General features: G+C 42.3%; 4 protein-coding genes across 9 annotated transcripts; 2 read left to right on the top strand and 2 right to left on the bottom strand.

Annotated features, from left to right (window-relative positions):
- Positions 1-84: 84 nt before the first annotated feature.
- On the bottom strand, positions 85-1,982 carry LOC131131037 (ubiquinol-cytochrome-c reductase complex assembly factor 6). 2 transcript variants are annotated; one of them, XM_058075320.1, is made up of 3 exons: positions 1,720-1,982; positions 706-857; positions 85-569 (listed from the first exon to the last, which is right to left on the bottom strand). In XM_058075320.1, the coding sequence occupies exons 2-3, from the start codon at positions 811-813 to the stop codon at positions 450-452; spliced, it is 228 nt and encodes a 75-aa protein (XP_057931303.1). In that variant the 5' UTR covers positions 814-857; positions 1,720-1,982; the 3' UTR covers positions 85-449. The 2 variants fall into 2 exon arrangements, with proteins under 2 accessions (XP_057931303.1, XP_057931302.1); XM_058075319.1 differs by lacking the exon at positions 1,720-1,982 and adding an exon at positions 1,043-1,257.
- Positions 1,569-5,130, top strand: tdg.2 (thymine DNA glycosylase, tandem duplicate 2). Of its 2 annotated transcripts, none has more exons than XM_058075318.1 (9): positions 1,569-1,704; positions 2,444-2,820; positions 2,894-3,096; positions 3,631-3,700; positions 3,879-4,014; positions 4,130-4,212; positions 4,278-4,372; positions 4,451-4,625; positions 4,733-5,130. In XM_058075318.1, the coding sequence occupies exons 1-9, from the start codon at positions 1,637-1,639 to the stop codon at positions 4,804-4,806; spliced, it is 1,281 nt and encodes a 426-aa protein (XP_057931301.1). In that variant the 5' UTR covers positions 1,569-1,636; the 3' UTR covers positions 4,807-5,130. The 2 variants fall into 2 exon arrangements, with proteins under 2 accessions (XP_057931301.1, XP_057931300.1); XM_058075317.1 differs by lacking the exon at positions 1,569-1,704 and adding an exon at positions 1,711-1,972.
- Positions 5,131-5,615: 485 nt separating this feature from the next.
- Positions 5,616-11,143, top strand: LOC131131232 (G/T mismatch-specific thymine DNA glycosylase-like). 4 transcript variants are annotated; one of them, XM_058075724.1, is made up of 11 exons: positions 5,616-5,750; positions 6,462-6,529; positions 6,744-6,904; positions 7,111-7,439; positions 7,515-7,584; positions 8,272-8,407; positions 8,487-8,569; positions 8,651-8,745; positions 9,251-9,422; positions 9,490-9,636; positions 9,819-11,143. In XM_058075724.1, exons 2-11 carry the CDS (start codon positions 6,471-6,473, stop codon positions 9,944-9,946), a joined length of 1,380 nt encoding a protein of 459 aa, XP_057931707.1. In that variant the 5' UTR covers positions 5,616-5,750; positions 6,462-6,470; the 3' UTR covers positions 9,947-11,143. The 4 variants fall into 4 exon arrangements, with proteins under 4 accessions (XP_057931707.1, XP_057931709.1, XP_057931710.1 ...); XM_058075726.1 differs by having other exon boundaries at positions 9,822-11,143; XM_058075727.1 differs by lacking the exon at positions 6,462-6,529 and having other exon boundaries at positions 5,627-5,750.
- Positions 9,046-13,973, bottom strand: LOC131131234 (patatin-like phospholipase domain-containing protein 2). The gene is made up of 9 exons (XM_058075731.1): positions 13,680-13,973; positions 13,011-13,243; positions 12,818-12,883; positions 12,086-12,295; positions 11,954-12,014; positions 11,769-11,885; positions 11,509-11,635; positions 11,248-11,297; positions 9,046-9,981 (listed from the first exon to the last, which is right to left on the bottom strand). The coding sequence occupies exons 1-8, from the start codon at positions 13,873-13,875 to the stop codon at positions 11,252-11,254; spliced, it is 1,056 nt and encodes a 351-aa protein (XP_057931714.1). The 5' UTR covers positions 13,876-13,973; the 3' UTR covers positions 9,046-9,981; positions 11,248-11,251.
- Positions 13,974-14,672: the final 699 nt, after the last annotated feature.

Below are 14,672 nucleotides of genomic sequence, written 5' to 3' on the forward strand. Positions count from 1 at the left end.
GTCACAAAATCCCCCTGGCTGTACTGTGGACACTCCTGGCATTCACAACATTGTCTTTATTAAACAAGGACATTTGAAACAGACTACTGAAATAGCAATTTTATTTATTCTCTACATCTTTGAACACATATATATTAATTTAGTGGCTTTACTGTGATGGGCTGTGTCATATTGCTTCATTTTAAAGAAATGAATGGTAGGCTGTAGTGAAAATGGTAATATACTGTATATTGCACTCATGCATGAGAAAAATAAACACTTGTGCTGTGTCTCAACTGGCACACTGATAAGTACTGTAGTTCACTGACATTACCTGAATGTACTCAGACAGCCCAAACATTTTACATTTATTTTGAGGCACCAAGATGTCTTCCTTGCAGCCAATGACAAGTCCCAGCTACAACTTAGTCATGTTTAAGAAGTGTCCATTGTTTCAATGTGCCTCCATATCAGTGCTTCTGTTGGTTCTCTTGTTGCTGTTTAATGGCTGTGGTGATGTCTTCTCTGACTTTGAAGCCAAGCAATTCAGTCTGAAGCTCCCCGGGCTTTGGTGGGATCTCTGGTATACTCTGATGGATGGGTTAAAAACATGCTCTCAGAATACATCTTAAAGTAATCATTGTATTTACACATACCGTTTAGAGAAGGTAAAATTAAGTGAATTACGGTGAGTCTTGTATGATATCATTTTGAATGACTTCTCACCAGATCAGGTAAGTAGTATTGGTGGACCACCTGTGCACCAGCAAACATTGCCAGGATACTGGCTCCATACATCCGCAGGTAGCGAGTCCATGATACCCCGGCAGGCATGTTCACAACTCGGTGGGATGCGCTTCAGCCTGGAACACCACAAACTTGAAAAGACAAACATTACATTCAGAGGTTGCTTGTTTTCAACGCGACACCTCTCCACATGCTAGCTTCAGCGCTAGCTGTTTTTATCCCTGATGTAACCTCGAAGCTAATATGTTATCAGACACAGCACTATTAACAGAACAGCACACAATAACACGAACCTAACCCCAGAATAAATACCTACCTTACTTATTTGAGTAGTGTATGTTTTAAAAAATGCATTTTGAAAGTCATTTTCTGACAAGCGCAGGTCACCTACTGTAAAGATTCACTTGACAGAACACCAACTAGTTGCTATTTTATGAAAACTCTAAACTGTACCTGAACGTATAGTTATTTGGGATTATTATAAGATTACTGAAGTATATTATTCAGTCGCATGATAGTTCTATATATGCACACATATACTATATATTATCGTTTGAAGAGATATGATTTACATAATTTGAATGTTTTTCTATCGAGTGGTACGCTTATAAATAAACGATCTTTGGGCACTATGTTCTTCCACGGATAAAATAAATATGGATGGCTGCGCAATTTTTAAGCTTGTCGCCGTCTGGCGGTGGGGCTTTCACAAAATATATGCACAACAGACAAAAATAAATGTGTTTTTTAATTTAACTTGTTGGATACATATAAATGTTTAAAGGGTACTCGTGTTTATCAATTTGCGTATTATGCCCGTTTTTGTCTTGCATTATTGTATCGCGTGTCGCCCCTGCATGGCACCTCCCAAGCACTAGATGGCGGTAAATAAAGAGTTTGCAAAGTTTAAATGGTCTTTGTTTTGGACGCGTTTCCCTGCCCCCATCTCAAAATTGGAAGCCGTAAAATGTATGACAGGTATGTCAAATTCACCTCACGTCCAGACGTTTGATGCTACCAGATGTTTTCTTGTTTAAAATCGTCTGCTAGGCCGCAACTTTGAAAATAGACTGCCATTGCCCTTCGATGGTTTTTGTGCCCGTGTTAGCTGCTAAGAGGCATCACCTCTAACAATTAACGTGAAGACCAAATGAATCTTGATGTTTTTCTTAAGTAAGCCACCAGTTAATATGGAAGACAAAGAGTTTACACCACTGACGGTACCAACGGATTATTTTCAGCAGTGGTGATTTGTTGCTGCAGGAAGTGACCGCTCCGATGGACTTCATCACCTGATTTTCATTGTCACTATTTTTAATCTCACCACAAAGATCATATCGTGCATGTTGGACATCTCACTACACCACACAGTCTACCTGCACTTATTATTGCACTTCAACTTGCTGCAGCAGTAAAAGGCATGTTACCAGTTGTATCATGACTGCAAATAGTCAAAACATCACCATTGTTTTGATCATTTCAGTGCCACATATTGTAGGTTTATTCATCCCACCAAAGTGGCATTTAAATCAATAGAGGGTTCTAGTGTCCTGTGATTAATGCAAAATGGGACCCCCACATTGCTCTCAAAACCAAACCACAGCACGACTCTTTTGTCATTTATTTTATATTCATCTTCATGCACACCAGATAAAGAATACACACTTATGCGGTAACACTTCAAGTCTTCATACTCGGCTCTCCCTCTCACTTCCAGGTACCAGTCTAGCCAGCAGTACCCTGAGGTGCAGCAAGTGATGTCCTACCACTACAGTGAAGGTCTGAGAGACGAGCCTGTGATGGCTGAGCTCTCCGTCCACAGGGAGACTCCACTTTGCCAGGAGCAGTTTTACCACAACTACTTCACAGACCACGACCAGGAATCGGCCTATTTGCATAGCGCGACAGAGCAGCAGCAGCATCAGCCTCCGCCGCCTCCTGCATACCCACAGAATCCTCCACAACAACACACACTACAACAACAACCTCCATTTGAACACGCAATGCAACAACATCAGCCTCACTATCAAGGCACGATACAACATCAGGAGCAAAGCGTTTATCAACAAACTCCAGCCACAGCTCCACCTCAAGGTAAATGAGGAAAAAGAAAGAGTACTAAAGTGTTTACTGTATGTTCTAATATCACATTTTCCCTCCGCGGCAGTGGTTACACCAGTAAAGAAGAAGCGAGGCCGTCCGCCCAAGAATCAGAGCGACGGAGGAGGGGTGAAGGAGGAAGAGGACAACGAGCGGGAGCAGGCGAAGAAGGCCAAAAGGATTCTCAACCGCTTCAACGGCATGTCAGTGGCTGAGGTTATGGCCAAAACGCTGCCTGACGTTATTACCTGCAATCTTGACATTTTGATCGTGAGTTGTAAAGAAGAAATCACGTCACAATTTGAAGGCGGGCACGAGTCATGCATCCGTGTTGCCACGAGCTCGTCTGTGTCTCAAATCCAATATGTCTACACAGTGGCTGTGTTTCAATTAACACACTTCCATACTGACACTTAAATAAGTGTACTTATAATAAGTGTATACTGTGCACTTATTTTCCGAGCGTGCACATTTTGACAGTTGTCCCAAATCCATACTGTAAACTATGACCACAATATTAACCCACTTTTTCTTCTCTCCTTTTTATTGGTGAACTGCAACCATTCCAGTTAATCACTTTCCTTCCACTACATAGTCACGATAAATAATTTGGGAGTTGTTATGGTCGATCACCGCACACTACTGAAGGTGTTTGGAGTAACATCCGGGTACTTTGCCATACTTCTCAGTGTGAACGCACTAATGCACTTACATAGTGTATGTACTGAAGTGTGCCGATTGAGACACGGCATGTGTTTTTCTCTAGATATGTTTCCATGGTAACCTCCTCATATTTCTCCTCAGATTGGAATCAATCCGGGACTGCTGTCGGCCTACAAAGGACACCACTACCCGAACCCTGGAAACCATTTCTGTACGTTAAAATGGAATGACTGAAATATTCTTCATTATTTGCTTTAATCTGCGATTAATAACTAAACTAAACAGTACATACGTTTTAGTAAATAAATACATATTTCCGTGGAAAAGCTGTGGAAATTTCTAAAATGATTTATATGAGGAATGAATGTCTCCTATGTATTTGTCTGCAGGGAAATGTCTGTTTCTGTCTGGTTTCACCGAGCAGCAGCTGAACTACATGCACGATGAGAGCCTGCCAGAAAAATACGGGATAGGATTTACCAACATGGTGGAAAGGACCACACCCGGCAGCAAGGACCTCTCCAGGTGACATAGACAATCCCCTTTCAGAGACAAGTTTCAAAGATGTGTTTGCCCTGAATGAACAAGTGGTTCAGTCAACAATTAAAAGTTTATTTGGTTTATCCGTTTCTCATCACAGCAAGGAGATCCGTGAAGGAGGCCGACAGCTCCTTGAAAAGCTCCAAAGATATAAGCCACGGATAGCCGCTTTTAATGGGAAAGGTATACCAAGTGATGATCAATTTGTCTCTGTGTGTCAGTAAAGATTTCCCATTGTATTTGATTAGGTATTTATGAAATCTTCTGCAAGGAAATCTTTGGTGTGAAGGCAAAGAATCTGGAGTTTGGTCTGCAGCCCTACAAAATCCCAGACACTGAAACGGTATTTTACACATCAAATACACACGGAAATACTCTTCTATAGTAGAAATCCATCACTCTGCCATGCTTTCCTGCCTAGGTTTGCTACCTGATGCCGTCCTCAAGCCCGCGCTGTGCCCAGTTCCCACGTGCACAGGATAAGGTGCACTTCTACATCAAGCTGAAGGAGCTGCGAGACCAGATGAAGGGAGGTGCAGCAACCAGACGAGATGTGGTGGAGACCAAATACTCCTTCGACCTGCAGCAGGCTAAAGGTAAACAAGCCCTACGGAACCTTCTTAGCTAAACACTCAAGGCCATTTCATTGGGATTTTTGAATTTCTGGGATGCAGAATTCCTTGATACTGTGTTTGTTCTGCAGAAGATGCAAAGAGGATTGCCATCAAGGAGGAGCAGATGGACCCCGAGTATGAAAGCTGTAGTGGAGTGCATTAGAATGTGAGGCAAAGTGGCAACTTCTCCACCTGAAGTCAGCATGTTTTGCCACCACCTTTGCAGCTAGAAAGGAATCATAAAACGGTTTACTGTGGGACTTTAGTGTAGTGCACTAAGGACTTACTGCACACGACTGTTGGATTTTTCTCCCACACGTGCATGTACTTTACTAGGTGTAATATTTTTCCCTATTTATTGCATTTGGTATCATTTATTTGGTTACTTATTTTTTTACTGTATTTTGAAATAATGGAAATTATGTATGATCATCTGTGTAAACAAGTAATTCTACTCTACAATTTCTAATCTGTTTACAGAACTATTAAATCGTTCGTAATGGAAATATATTTTCTGTTTTTTTTCGTTGGTGTAGAATGTATTGTGATGCTTCTTTAAGGAACTATGTGAACGACAGATAACATTTAAACGGTTGAGGTTCAAATTATCACATCATTTTAAATATTCGCTTCACTGTTTGAAAATATTTGCAAACCACGATTTTCCAATTCATCACAGGGCTTGGGCGCATACTTTATACGTCATACTCCTTCAGCCAATAGAAATTCGCCGAGGTGTTTAAAACCCTAAAAGCTCAAACCAATATTAAAATAGGGGTGCATCTTTTTGTATTTGTACTGTATTATGCTAAATACACCCGATGTAAGGTACATAAGCAGACAAAGTTATACTGACAAAATCATTTAACTAGGACCATACAATTGTTTAAAACGAACAATATTGTGTCGTTAATTATGTTTTCACGGTGCCTTTATATGGAACTCTGAATCGTAGACTTGGAATCGCCTCGTGTCAAAGTTGACTGGGACTGCGCTGTCACGTCTTTGTTGCCGCTGTAGCTCTTTAAATGTTCTGAGTAAAAGAGCAGTATATATGGGAAAATAACATCTTCCCCGTTGAAGAATCTGTAAAAACACACCGCGTAGGTATGTATTCCACATGTTACCACTCGACTGCTTTTCCTTTAAATTCTATTGTAGACGCGAAATCATTCATCCGTGCTAGCTTAGTTGTAGTAGCAAGCTAGCTGTTGGCTAATATTAGCCATAGTTGTGTCTCTTCTATAGAGTTTTTCTAATAAATGCAGTTTATATCGACGACTAGTAAACCTACGTGGTTCGAAAGTAGAATATTGTATTCAGTTGTTCACCACAGCGCCAGCTTTACATTGTGGATCAACATTGTTAGGTTAGCCATTATAGAAGTATTGTGTGTTTAACTTTTAAGAAGTGTGTGTTTATAAATCAGGGTATGTGCAGTAACTTTACATTTTGTTTTATTGTTTCACCATTGTCGTAACTTGTCATTTCTTATTTTTGTTCTTGGTTAATTTTTTTTTTTTTTAGCTTTTTTTGCGTTCAGTGCGGTGGCCGCAGGAGCAAAAGCGCAGCAAGGTCTAAAACCAAAAACACCATAACACAAATGCGACTGGAAAATTCTACAACTTAAAAATGTTGGGTCACATACACGAGTCACAATCAAAAAATGCTGCAAAAATCCATACACAAGCTCCAAAAACAACTGCATGAGAGAAATGCTGCAAGCCCCTGGTGGCCACCGTAGTTCTGTTTCACACCTACATTGCCATTAATCTGAATGTGTCAAAATGCATGTTGATTTATTGAACAAAATTAAAGGCCCAAAAGATGGACGATAGGCTGAATGGTTCCTTGCCTGTCGGGTCCTCGGAGTATCTCCAGCAGTGGTGAGTGTATGTATGCAACCCTTCAAGTGTGATGAACATTGAAAGCATGTGCACCATGTACATTTTTTGTGATTTTTTTTTTTTTTAGATTTAAGTTTGAGATTTAACCTTGTTTCACTGGCACTGTAAGATTTGTTCAATTATAAATACCAGGAAATGTGTTGCCTAATGTGTCAATACCCCCTCCTCCAATTTTTTTTTTGCCATGCCTCAGGATTCAGTCTACTCAGCAGTTCCAAGCTCTCCAAGCCCAGTACTCCGCCTTCAACCATCAGTCTCACTACCCAGAGACACAGAACGGAGCAACATCTGCACCTCCCATGGTTAACCCTCAACCCATGATGGAGCAGCCAGAGCCTGCTAACCTAACCAAACGTAATTTTATCCTCACAGTGTAATCTGTCGAAAGGCGCATTTCCACCAAGTTCAACAACTCACTTCAGTTCACTTCCGAAATGAATGTTATTGAATTATTTCTGTACTTCTGCATTTAAAGAAATACCAATATGTTGCTGCTTAGTATATATTCAAAAAGATCATTATAACCAATTTGTTCATACTGTATAACATTTTTGTTGCAGCCCCGGCCAAAAAGAGAGGCAGACAAGCTCAGGCCAAGGAACCAGGCGCACCTAAACCACCAAAAGTCCCAAAGGCACCAAAGCCCCCTAAGGCACCAAAGCCCCCTAAGGCACCAAAGCCCCCAAAGGACCCAAATGCTCCCAAGGCCAAACCAGGCCCGAAGCCCAAGAAGAACGTTGAGGGTCAGTCTGACGGAAAGCAGGAGAAGATTGATGAGAGCTTCAAGAAGGTGAAGCGGAAAGTGGACCGTTTCAAAGGAATGTCTGAGGAGGAAGTCATGAAAAAAACCCTCCCCGACCTGTTGGAGCCCAATCTGGACTATGTCATCGTAAGCAGTTCGTGTTGACGTGTTTTAAAAGTGGTGACCAGCAGCACATAACATTGTCCATTTACTTCCTTACAGATTGGCATCAATCCAGGGTTGATGGCAGCTTACATTGGACGCTGGTTTCCTGGTCCTGGAAATCATTTTTGTAAGTTTTGTAGGATGGTGTTGGTCTGCCCGAAACACGCACTATTGATTAGCCAGCTACTGTAAATTGTTTTTATTTTCCGTCACAACACTGTTATTGCAGTATGAAGTCACGTTACCATCGTGCCACACACTGAGATAGCTGGCCCTCCACATGGCTAAGGTTATGTTAGTAAAGTACATTCAGCTTAAATTGACCGATTTGTGCTAGGTTAATTTAACCTTGTCGCGGATCCTCCACTCCATTGGGGAGGAGATGATAGAACATATAAGATGTGTTATTTTGGTATGTACTGTAAGTGCAGCATTACAACGGATACATTATTACATATGGTTAGCCGCATTTTCTGTCTGTCTTTTACATATTGTTTTCCTTCTCTTTCATTGCCTTGTCTCGTTCTCTTACCACTTTAATCTTCCCACAGCATTCACTTCCTTCTTTGTTCTCAGCGTGGGTGATTTGACGATTTGACATAAGCGATTCCTCAAGGAATTTTGTAATCGAGGTACTCAAATTATTCGAGGAATCGTTGCGCCCATAATTATTTATGTGCCAATTTAGTTTTAGTTGATAGCCAAAGTTTTTTTCATTATTTTGTGTGATTTGGTGTTGACCCTAATGAAGACTTGCATGTTTAGGCTCCTTTTGTTAGCCAAAAAGATCAACTGCCTGCTCTTATTTTTTTAGGGAAGTGTCTCTTCCTGTCCGGGTTTACAGAAGAGCAGCTCAACCACATGCATGACACCACTTTGCCGGGCAAGTACAAAATGGGCTTCACCAACATGGTTGCCAGGGCGACGCCAGGGAGCAAAGACCTCTCAAGGTAGTCCTTACTTGTTTGTTTTATTGAAAATGTTATTATACAGTATGTTGGTTGACAAGATGTTTATTTGTCATTACAGCAAAGAGCTGCGTGAAGGAGGCAAAATTCTTGTGGAGAAGCTAAAGAACTACAAACCTCTCATTGCCGTTTTCAATGGCAAATGTAAGCATTGCTAACCTATGGCTGTAGAAACCATTCCATTCCATTGAGATGTCATGGTTTTTTTCCCCTCCCTCCTAACAGGCATATATGAAATGTTTTGTCGAGAACTATTTGGTAAAAAACCAAAGAAACTTGACTTTGGTTTGCAGCCACACAAGATCCCTGACTGTGAAGTGGTGAGTAAACGTCTTTCAGCCATCAGTTTGATACTCACTGCAATTACGTGCACAATATTCCTCTTTTCACCAGATAAGGCTTCTCCAAAATGGCGTGTCATTATTTTGCAGTTGACGATAATTTTTAAGGCGTACAACAGATTCAACTCTTATTCCTTCAGTCAGTTCATATCTAACAAGCTTAGAAGGTACCGCAGTCTGCCTTTTAGCCTTAAAATTGATAAGGAAACTGTGATGTGTTTTGTCATAATAGCAAAATGCTAATCGGTCATGCAATAATGTCACTTTCATTACTTTAAAACATGTTATTTTATTTCAATTCAAAGTACATTTATGGTGGTGTTAAACACCAATTAATATTCAAATAAGGAGTACATCATTGTACATTAAAGACAAATGAAATGGGACATTGTGTGTCGGCATCAATCAAAAGTCAGCAAAATCCTGTAAATTTCAATGTAAAGTCAAGAAAGCAGTCCTGAAATGTCTTGTCCATTGCTCGCAGGCTCTGTACCTGATGCCCTCATCCAGCGCTCGCTGTGCTCAGTTCCCTCGCGCTCAGGACAAAGTACACTTTTACATCAAGCTGAGGGAGCTCAGAGATGAGCTACGGGGCGCACTCAGGCCCAGAGAGATCGAGGAGGTCAACTACTCCTTTGACTTGAAGCTGGCCAAAGGTATGAATGATGATGATGATGCTGGTGAGATGCTGTGTTTACTTGACACTTCTGTGTGTGTCCACAGAGGATGCCAAGAGGCTCGCCATCAAGGAGGAGCAGTACGATCCAGGCTACGAGGACGCATATGGTGGAGCATACGTGGAGCCAGGAGCTGAAGGAGGCCAGAGTCAGGCCAACGGACACTGTTCCTTCTCACCAAGTGAAAACTCAGGTAAGCACACACACACACACACATACACACACACGTCAATCTGACATCTTGTTTGAGCCATTTAAATGCAGTAAAAACACAGAAACGATACTCTAACTTTGACCTGAATCATCCTTGGCAGAAGTAAGGATGCGGTTATATTGTAACCTCACATTTGTGTGTCCCCGTCTGACCCTACCCAGCAGAGCGAGCACAGGAGGCAAGCACATCGCAAAGTTCAGAAGGCCAACTTCCAGATAGGCAATGGATGTCGCAATCGTTCGCAGATGGGTCAGGTGTCAGCGGAGGAGCGGGAGGCGATGGCTCATGAGAAGGAGACGTGAGGCCACGATGTCCTCCTGCCATCTTGAAAATAATAATCATTAGCGGACATGCTCCACTCTTAGACTTTTGTAGGTGTTTTGCAGAATCTTCTTTCTGCACTCATTTTAGATTTTTGTTTTGTTCTTGTGCGATGATCTTCACGGCCATCGTTTTTACCGACCTCAAATCAGGGACAATGACTTTTTGACTGTCTTTTTAAACTGTTCATTTGCTGATGAAAAGGAAAACTAATTCAGTTGGGGGCAGCGCGTTACTTGAAACGGCTACCTTCCCTTTCATCATTGTTTGAATTCACACTCTTCCGTACGTACACCTACCATTTTGATTACACAAGTGGATTCACGCTGAGAAGTACGGCAAAATGCAATGCTCTGCCCAGTACCTGGATGGTGAGTGTGCAGCGATGGACCCGAACCACCCTCCATCATAGCCACTGGAAGGGGAGGGACTTGAGTGGTTGCAATTGGATAAATATCGCAGTGGTCATGTCCTTATGTGGGACGGCGCACTTGGGAACTAAGTACACAGTGTAAACGGTATACTTATGGAAGGGTACCGATGGAGGTATTCTAATTTACACAGTACTACACTGTCAAAATTGGTGCACATAGGAACCAAGTATGCAGTGTACACGGTATAGTTAAGGTGGTAAAGTGTAAGTACGGAAGTGTGCAAATTAAAACCCTTAGCTCTCGACTGCATGGACAAACCATTTGAGACCTACAGGAAGTGCAGCTTAAACAGCCGCTATTCGTCTGGAAATACTTTCTACAAGATTTGGGCGTGTGTCTACTTGTGACGTCTCCTGGGGGAGACATTGATTACAAGCTGTTTTCAATGGCCTCATCCTACCGGTGATCTCCCACTGACAGAAATACTGCACATGGATGCAGTAAGAGTGTCGAGGAGTGGAGCTTCTTAAAAGTGAGCACTTTTAAGAAGCTATGCTGTTACACGGACTAAATCCTGATGTGACTGGTCTTTTTAAAATGTGCATCCACTATGACTATCACTATCCTGGTGTCGCTATCACGGATTCCACCGTGAATTACCTCAGCAGCCTTTTGTCATGAAATATAGTTTACTCTTTTAGCAATTTTAGAATTTTTTTTTATGTCCTTGAAAATGACACACAAGGAATTTGAAGTTTGTCTATTAAAATGTCCTGATGGTGCTTTTTCTACATGATGGTGGTTTGTATTATTTTTCAGCTGGTTTCACTCACGTGGGTGTGTTTTTATAAAAAAAAAACAAAAAAAAAACACCAACATGAAGGTATGCACATACCTTGTCATGGTCGCCACTGTGCAATGAGGTTGGTGGTGGTCACCAGCAGGCTGTCAATGACACCGCAAGTTAGTGGATTCTTTTCATATGTATATGAAAATAATTGATTTTATTAGCAACAATCACTAAATACCAGAAATCTTTCCCGGTATTTAATGTATTTTAGTGTATAGATAGATGAAATACCTGGACTACAGCCTGGTATTTCATCTGTTACAATGTTACAACAGCACAAATCATCAAGCCAATATTTGTCATTACCTCTTTAAGAAGAAGGAGATCAACTCTGCAGTCAACATGAGTGGAGTCAGCAGGCAGAACCAAGTTCTGAGTGGATGGGCTCTACCAGCACTGATGTGACCTGTGTCCCTGCACGCTGCACACAGCACTGCCAATACACAGAAGAAAACATTTGAATTAGACAACTGATTTTATTGGATTTAAAATAATGTGTTTTAACCCTTTCTAGTCCAGAGAACTATTTGTTTGTTTTATGTACTATTGGTTAGATAAAGTGAGACCTCTTTTGAAGCTAAGTGGAAGGTTCTCTCTGTGTTTCTGCTCCAGCCCCTGGAGATTTCCATCAGCTGTCTTTGGACTGTCCATCTTGGCCTGTGAGGAAGATGTTTCAGGCAGACCTGGAACACAAAGACAATGTTGACAAGTACTGTTTAAGGAAGTCGTCAGTGCTGATGAGGCTCATGACCTTCTTGTCTCAGGAAATGAAGAGCATCCACATAGCCACTGCGACAGATGTCAGCCAACTCCTGTCCGTAGACATTTGTTTATGTTGGTTGTCTACAGCTGAAAGACTCCATGATACCAGAACTACACCCACCTCGAGTGCAGGGGGAAGGAAGGATGTGCAGACGCGGTGCACGTTGTCCATGGTCACATGGATGCTGAGGTTAGCATAGTGCACGGACACGAATGTGAAGGCGGCGTCTCTGGGGCAGATGTCGCTCTCGCTGGAGAAGGGGGCCATGGTGATGGTGTTAGGCTGCTCGAACAGCGGCATGTTGTTACTCAAGGCACCATCCATGAACAGCTGACACACACATCAATAAAAGGTCACAATTCAAGTCTCCTTAAACACCACCACCTACATACACATTATACATATATATGATATATAATATAATGCCTGAGTCAAGACTTTTGTCCCAATTAAATGATAAAACTCAATGAATGAAAGCATAAGCTAACTCCGGTTTCCTCCCACATTCCAAAAACATGCTAGGTTAATTGGCGACTCCAAATTGTACTTAGGTATCAATGTGAGTGTGAATGGTTGTTTGTCTATATGTGCCCTGTGATTGGCTGGCGACCAGTCCAGGGTGTACCCTGCGACCCTCGTGAGGAAAAAGCGGTAGAAAATGAATGAATGAAGCATAAGCTATTCCCGAATCCAAAAGAGGTATTATCTATTATCAGGTATTATTTATTGTTCCTATTACCTAGATAAACAACAAGACCATTGTCAGGCACTGAATACTGTATCTATATACACAAAGTATATACTATATTTTGTATATTTTTTTCCAGGATGTCCATGTCTCTGTAAGCTCACCTCTCCACGATATGAAGGCGGGATGAAGCCACAGTAAATGGGGAAGAAGCAGCTGCACATCAGCACCTGCAAACATGAAGCACACAAGGATGGATCCAACACAAGCATGGCGCCAAGGATGAACACAAAGATGGACATTAAGAAACAGGGACGTCAGAGGTGGCAACATAAGGAGTGAGAGAGCGAAGTGGACCTGGATGAGCTCGTCCCTGCTGTCAAACTGAGACACCAGGACGTTCTTCCCGTCGGATATTCTGGTGAGGGACACGCAGAGCCTCCCTGAGGCCCGCAGATGAGCGTCTTCTGGAAGCTTCTCACTCAGGGAGTGTCGCAGTGTCCGCAGGAGGCTGAAGGTCGGGTGGAAGACGCTCAAACGGTGTCTTCTGGCCTCCTTGGCCACGCTCAACACGTCCACACACAAGTGTTCTGAGGACGGATGGAGAGTTTTACAGTTTATCAAGCCATTCACACATCAAAATATTCAACTCAGGTTATCTATTTTTGATATTATAAAAATTCTAACATCACAATTTTCTCCATTTTGAAGAATTTACGCCTTTTTTCAAACTTTCCATGCAGCATTTCCGCATTCAGATGTCATTTCAACACAAACTGCCTTCCCTGGTGTGTTGTTGATGTCTTTGTGTTATGAAATAGGACATGGTCCATATCGCTTCCTTTGGACTTGAACCTCACACTGGAATGTCTTCCTTGTTATGAACTCAGCAGTGAACATTTCAAACTGTCCTATTTTCCCACAGAGGACACAACAGCACATACAATAAATGAAAGATGTTCCATTCATAACAACATCCTGACAATCAACAGTTATTATTGAGTGAGGTTAAAGGTCACTCCTCACCAACGGGAAGCCCGACGGTCAGCGCCGCGGCCACGAGGCATCCCGACGACGCACCGCAGATTCTGGAAGCACCGTGAACGAGATGGGGCGCTCGCTCCAGGATGCAAGTCAACGCTCCCAGGTAGTAGACGCTCCTGAAGCCGCAGCCGGCCAAAGAGATGTTCCACTCTTCATCCCGTCTGCTCTCACGAGCCATCAAGAAGAAGAAGCACCAATGATGACGGCTGATCTTCTCCGCAGGCTTTGGTTAACATCTGCTGTTCTCTTTTGAGGCCGCCGTGTGGTGTTGCGCAACCTACAAGGTCAGTTTACTACCACTATTTTCATAACACACTCATCTCGTTTAACCCTTCACTGGACTTCCACTGACATGCTGTGTTTTTTTTGTTTATGTTATGATTTAGATTTCATTCCATTCAATCTATTTATGTAGCACCAAAGCACAACAGTAATCTCGTGGCACTTTACACATGAAGGTCACACTCATAAATAAAAAAAAGACAACTAACTGAAGCCCCACATAAGCAAGCATTTTGCAACGGAGGCAAACATCGTACAGAACCCAGGTCTGTGGGGCGGACATCTGTCTCGACCACTTGGATTGAGATTTGGAGTCACCAATTAACCTAGCATGTTTTTGGAATGTGGGAGGAAACCGGAGTACCCGGAGAAAACCCACGCATGCACGGGGAGAACATGCAAACTCCACACAGAGATGGCCGAGAGTGGAATTGAACCCTGGTCTCCTAGCTGTGAGGTCTGCGTGGGTTTTCTCAGAAAACATGCTAGGTTAATTGGAGACTGCATATTGTCCATAGGTATGAATGTGAGTGTGAATGGTTGTTTGTCTATATGTGCCCTGTGATTGGCTGGCCACCAGTCCAGTCCAGTCCTCTCACCCAAAGACAGCTGGGATAGGCTCCAGCACCCCCGCAACCCTTGTGAGGATAACTGGTAGAAAATGAATGAATGAATGAATAAAAATGGAAGAAA

The sequence above is a fragment of the Doryrhamphus excisus genome, chromosome 6 (assembly GCF_030265055.1).
Source record: "Doryrhamphus excisus isolate RoL2022-K1 chromosome 6, RoL_Dexc_1.0, whole genome shotgun sequence".
In the NCBI taxonomy this organism is placed as follows: domain Eukaryota; kingdom Metazoa; phylum Chordata; class Actinopteri; order Syngnathiformes; family Syngnathidae; genus Doryrhamphus; species Doryrhamphus excisus.

What these genes read in the sequence shown, in the direction of transcription:
- LOC131131037 (XM_058075320.1), bottom strand. Translation starts at nt 813, where the DNA reads ATGCCTGCCGGGGTATCATGGACTCGCTACCTGCGGATGTATGGAGCC. An exon ending in AATACTACTTACCTGATCTG is followed by an intron (nt 570 to 705) that starts GTGAGAAGTCAT and finishes CCCATCCATCAG; the next exon opens with AGTATACCAGAGATCCCACC.
- tdg.2 (XM_058075317.1), top strand. Translation starts at nt 1,887, where the DNA reads ATGTTTTTCTTAAGTAAGCCACCAGTTAATATGGAAGACAAAGAGTTT. An exon ending in GAACCCTGGAAACCATTTCT is followed by an intron (nt 3,701 to 3,878) that starts GTACGTTAAAAT and finishes ATTTGTCTGCAG; the next exon opens with GGAAATGTCTGTTTCTGTCT. An exon ending in GGCAGCAAGGACCTCTCCAG is followed by an intron (nt 4,015 to 4,129) that starts GTGACATAGACA and finishes TTCTCATCACAG; the next exon opens with CAAGGAGATCCGTGAAGGAG.
- LOC131131232 (XM_058075724.1), top strand. Translation starts at nt 6,471, where the DNA reads ATGGACGATAGGCTGAATGGTTCCTTGCCTGTCGGGTCCTCGGAGTAT. An exon ending in GCCTGCTAACCTAACCAAAC is followed by an intron (nt 6,905 to 7,110) that starts GTAATTTTATCC and finishes TTTTTGTTGCAG; the next exon opens with CCCCGGCCAAAAAGAGAGGC. An exon ending in TGACTTGAAGCTGGCCAAAG is followed by an intron (nt 9,423 to 9,489) that starts GTATGAATGATG and finishes GTGTGTCCACAG; the next exon opens with AGGATGCCAAGAGGCTCGCC.
- LOC131131234 (XM_058075731.1), bottom strand. Translation starts at nt 13,875, where the DNA reads ATGGCTCGTGAGAGCAGACGGGATGAAGAGTGGAACATCTCTTTGGCC. An exon ending in TCCTTCCCCCTGCACTCGAG is followed by an intron (nt 12,015 to 12,085) that starts GTGGGTGTAGTT and finishes GTCTACGGACAG; the next exon opens with GAGTTGGCTGACATCTGTCG. An exon ending in TCCACTTAGCTTCAAAAGAG is followed by an intron (nt 11,636 to 11,768) that starts GTCTCACTTTAT and finishes GTGTATTGGCAG; the next exon opens with TGCTGTGTGCAGCGTGCAGG.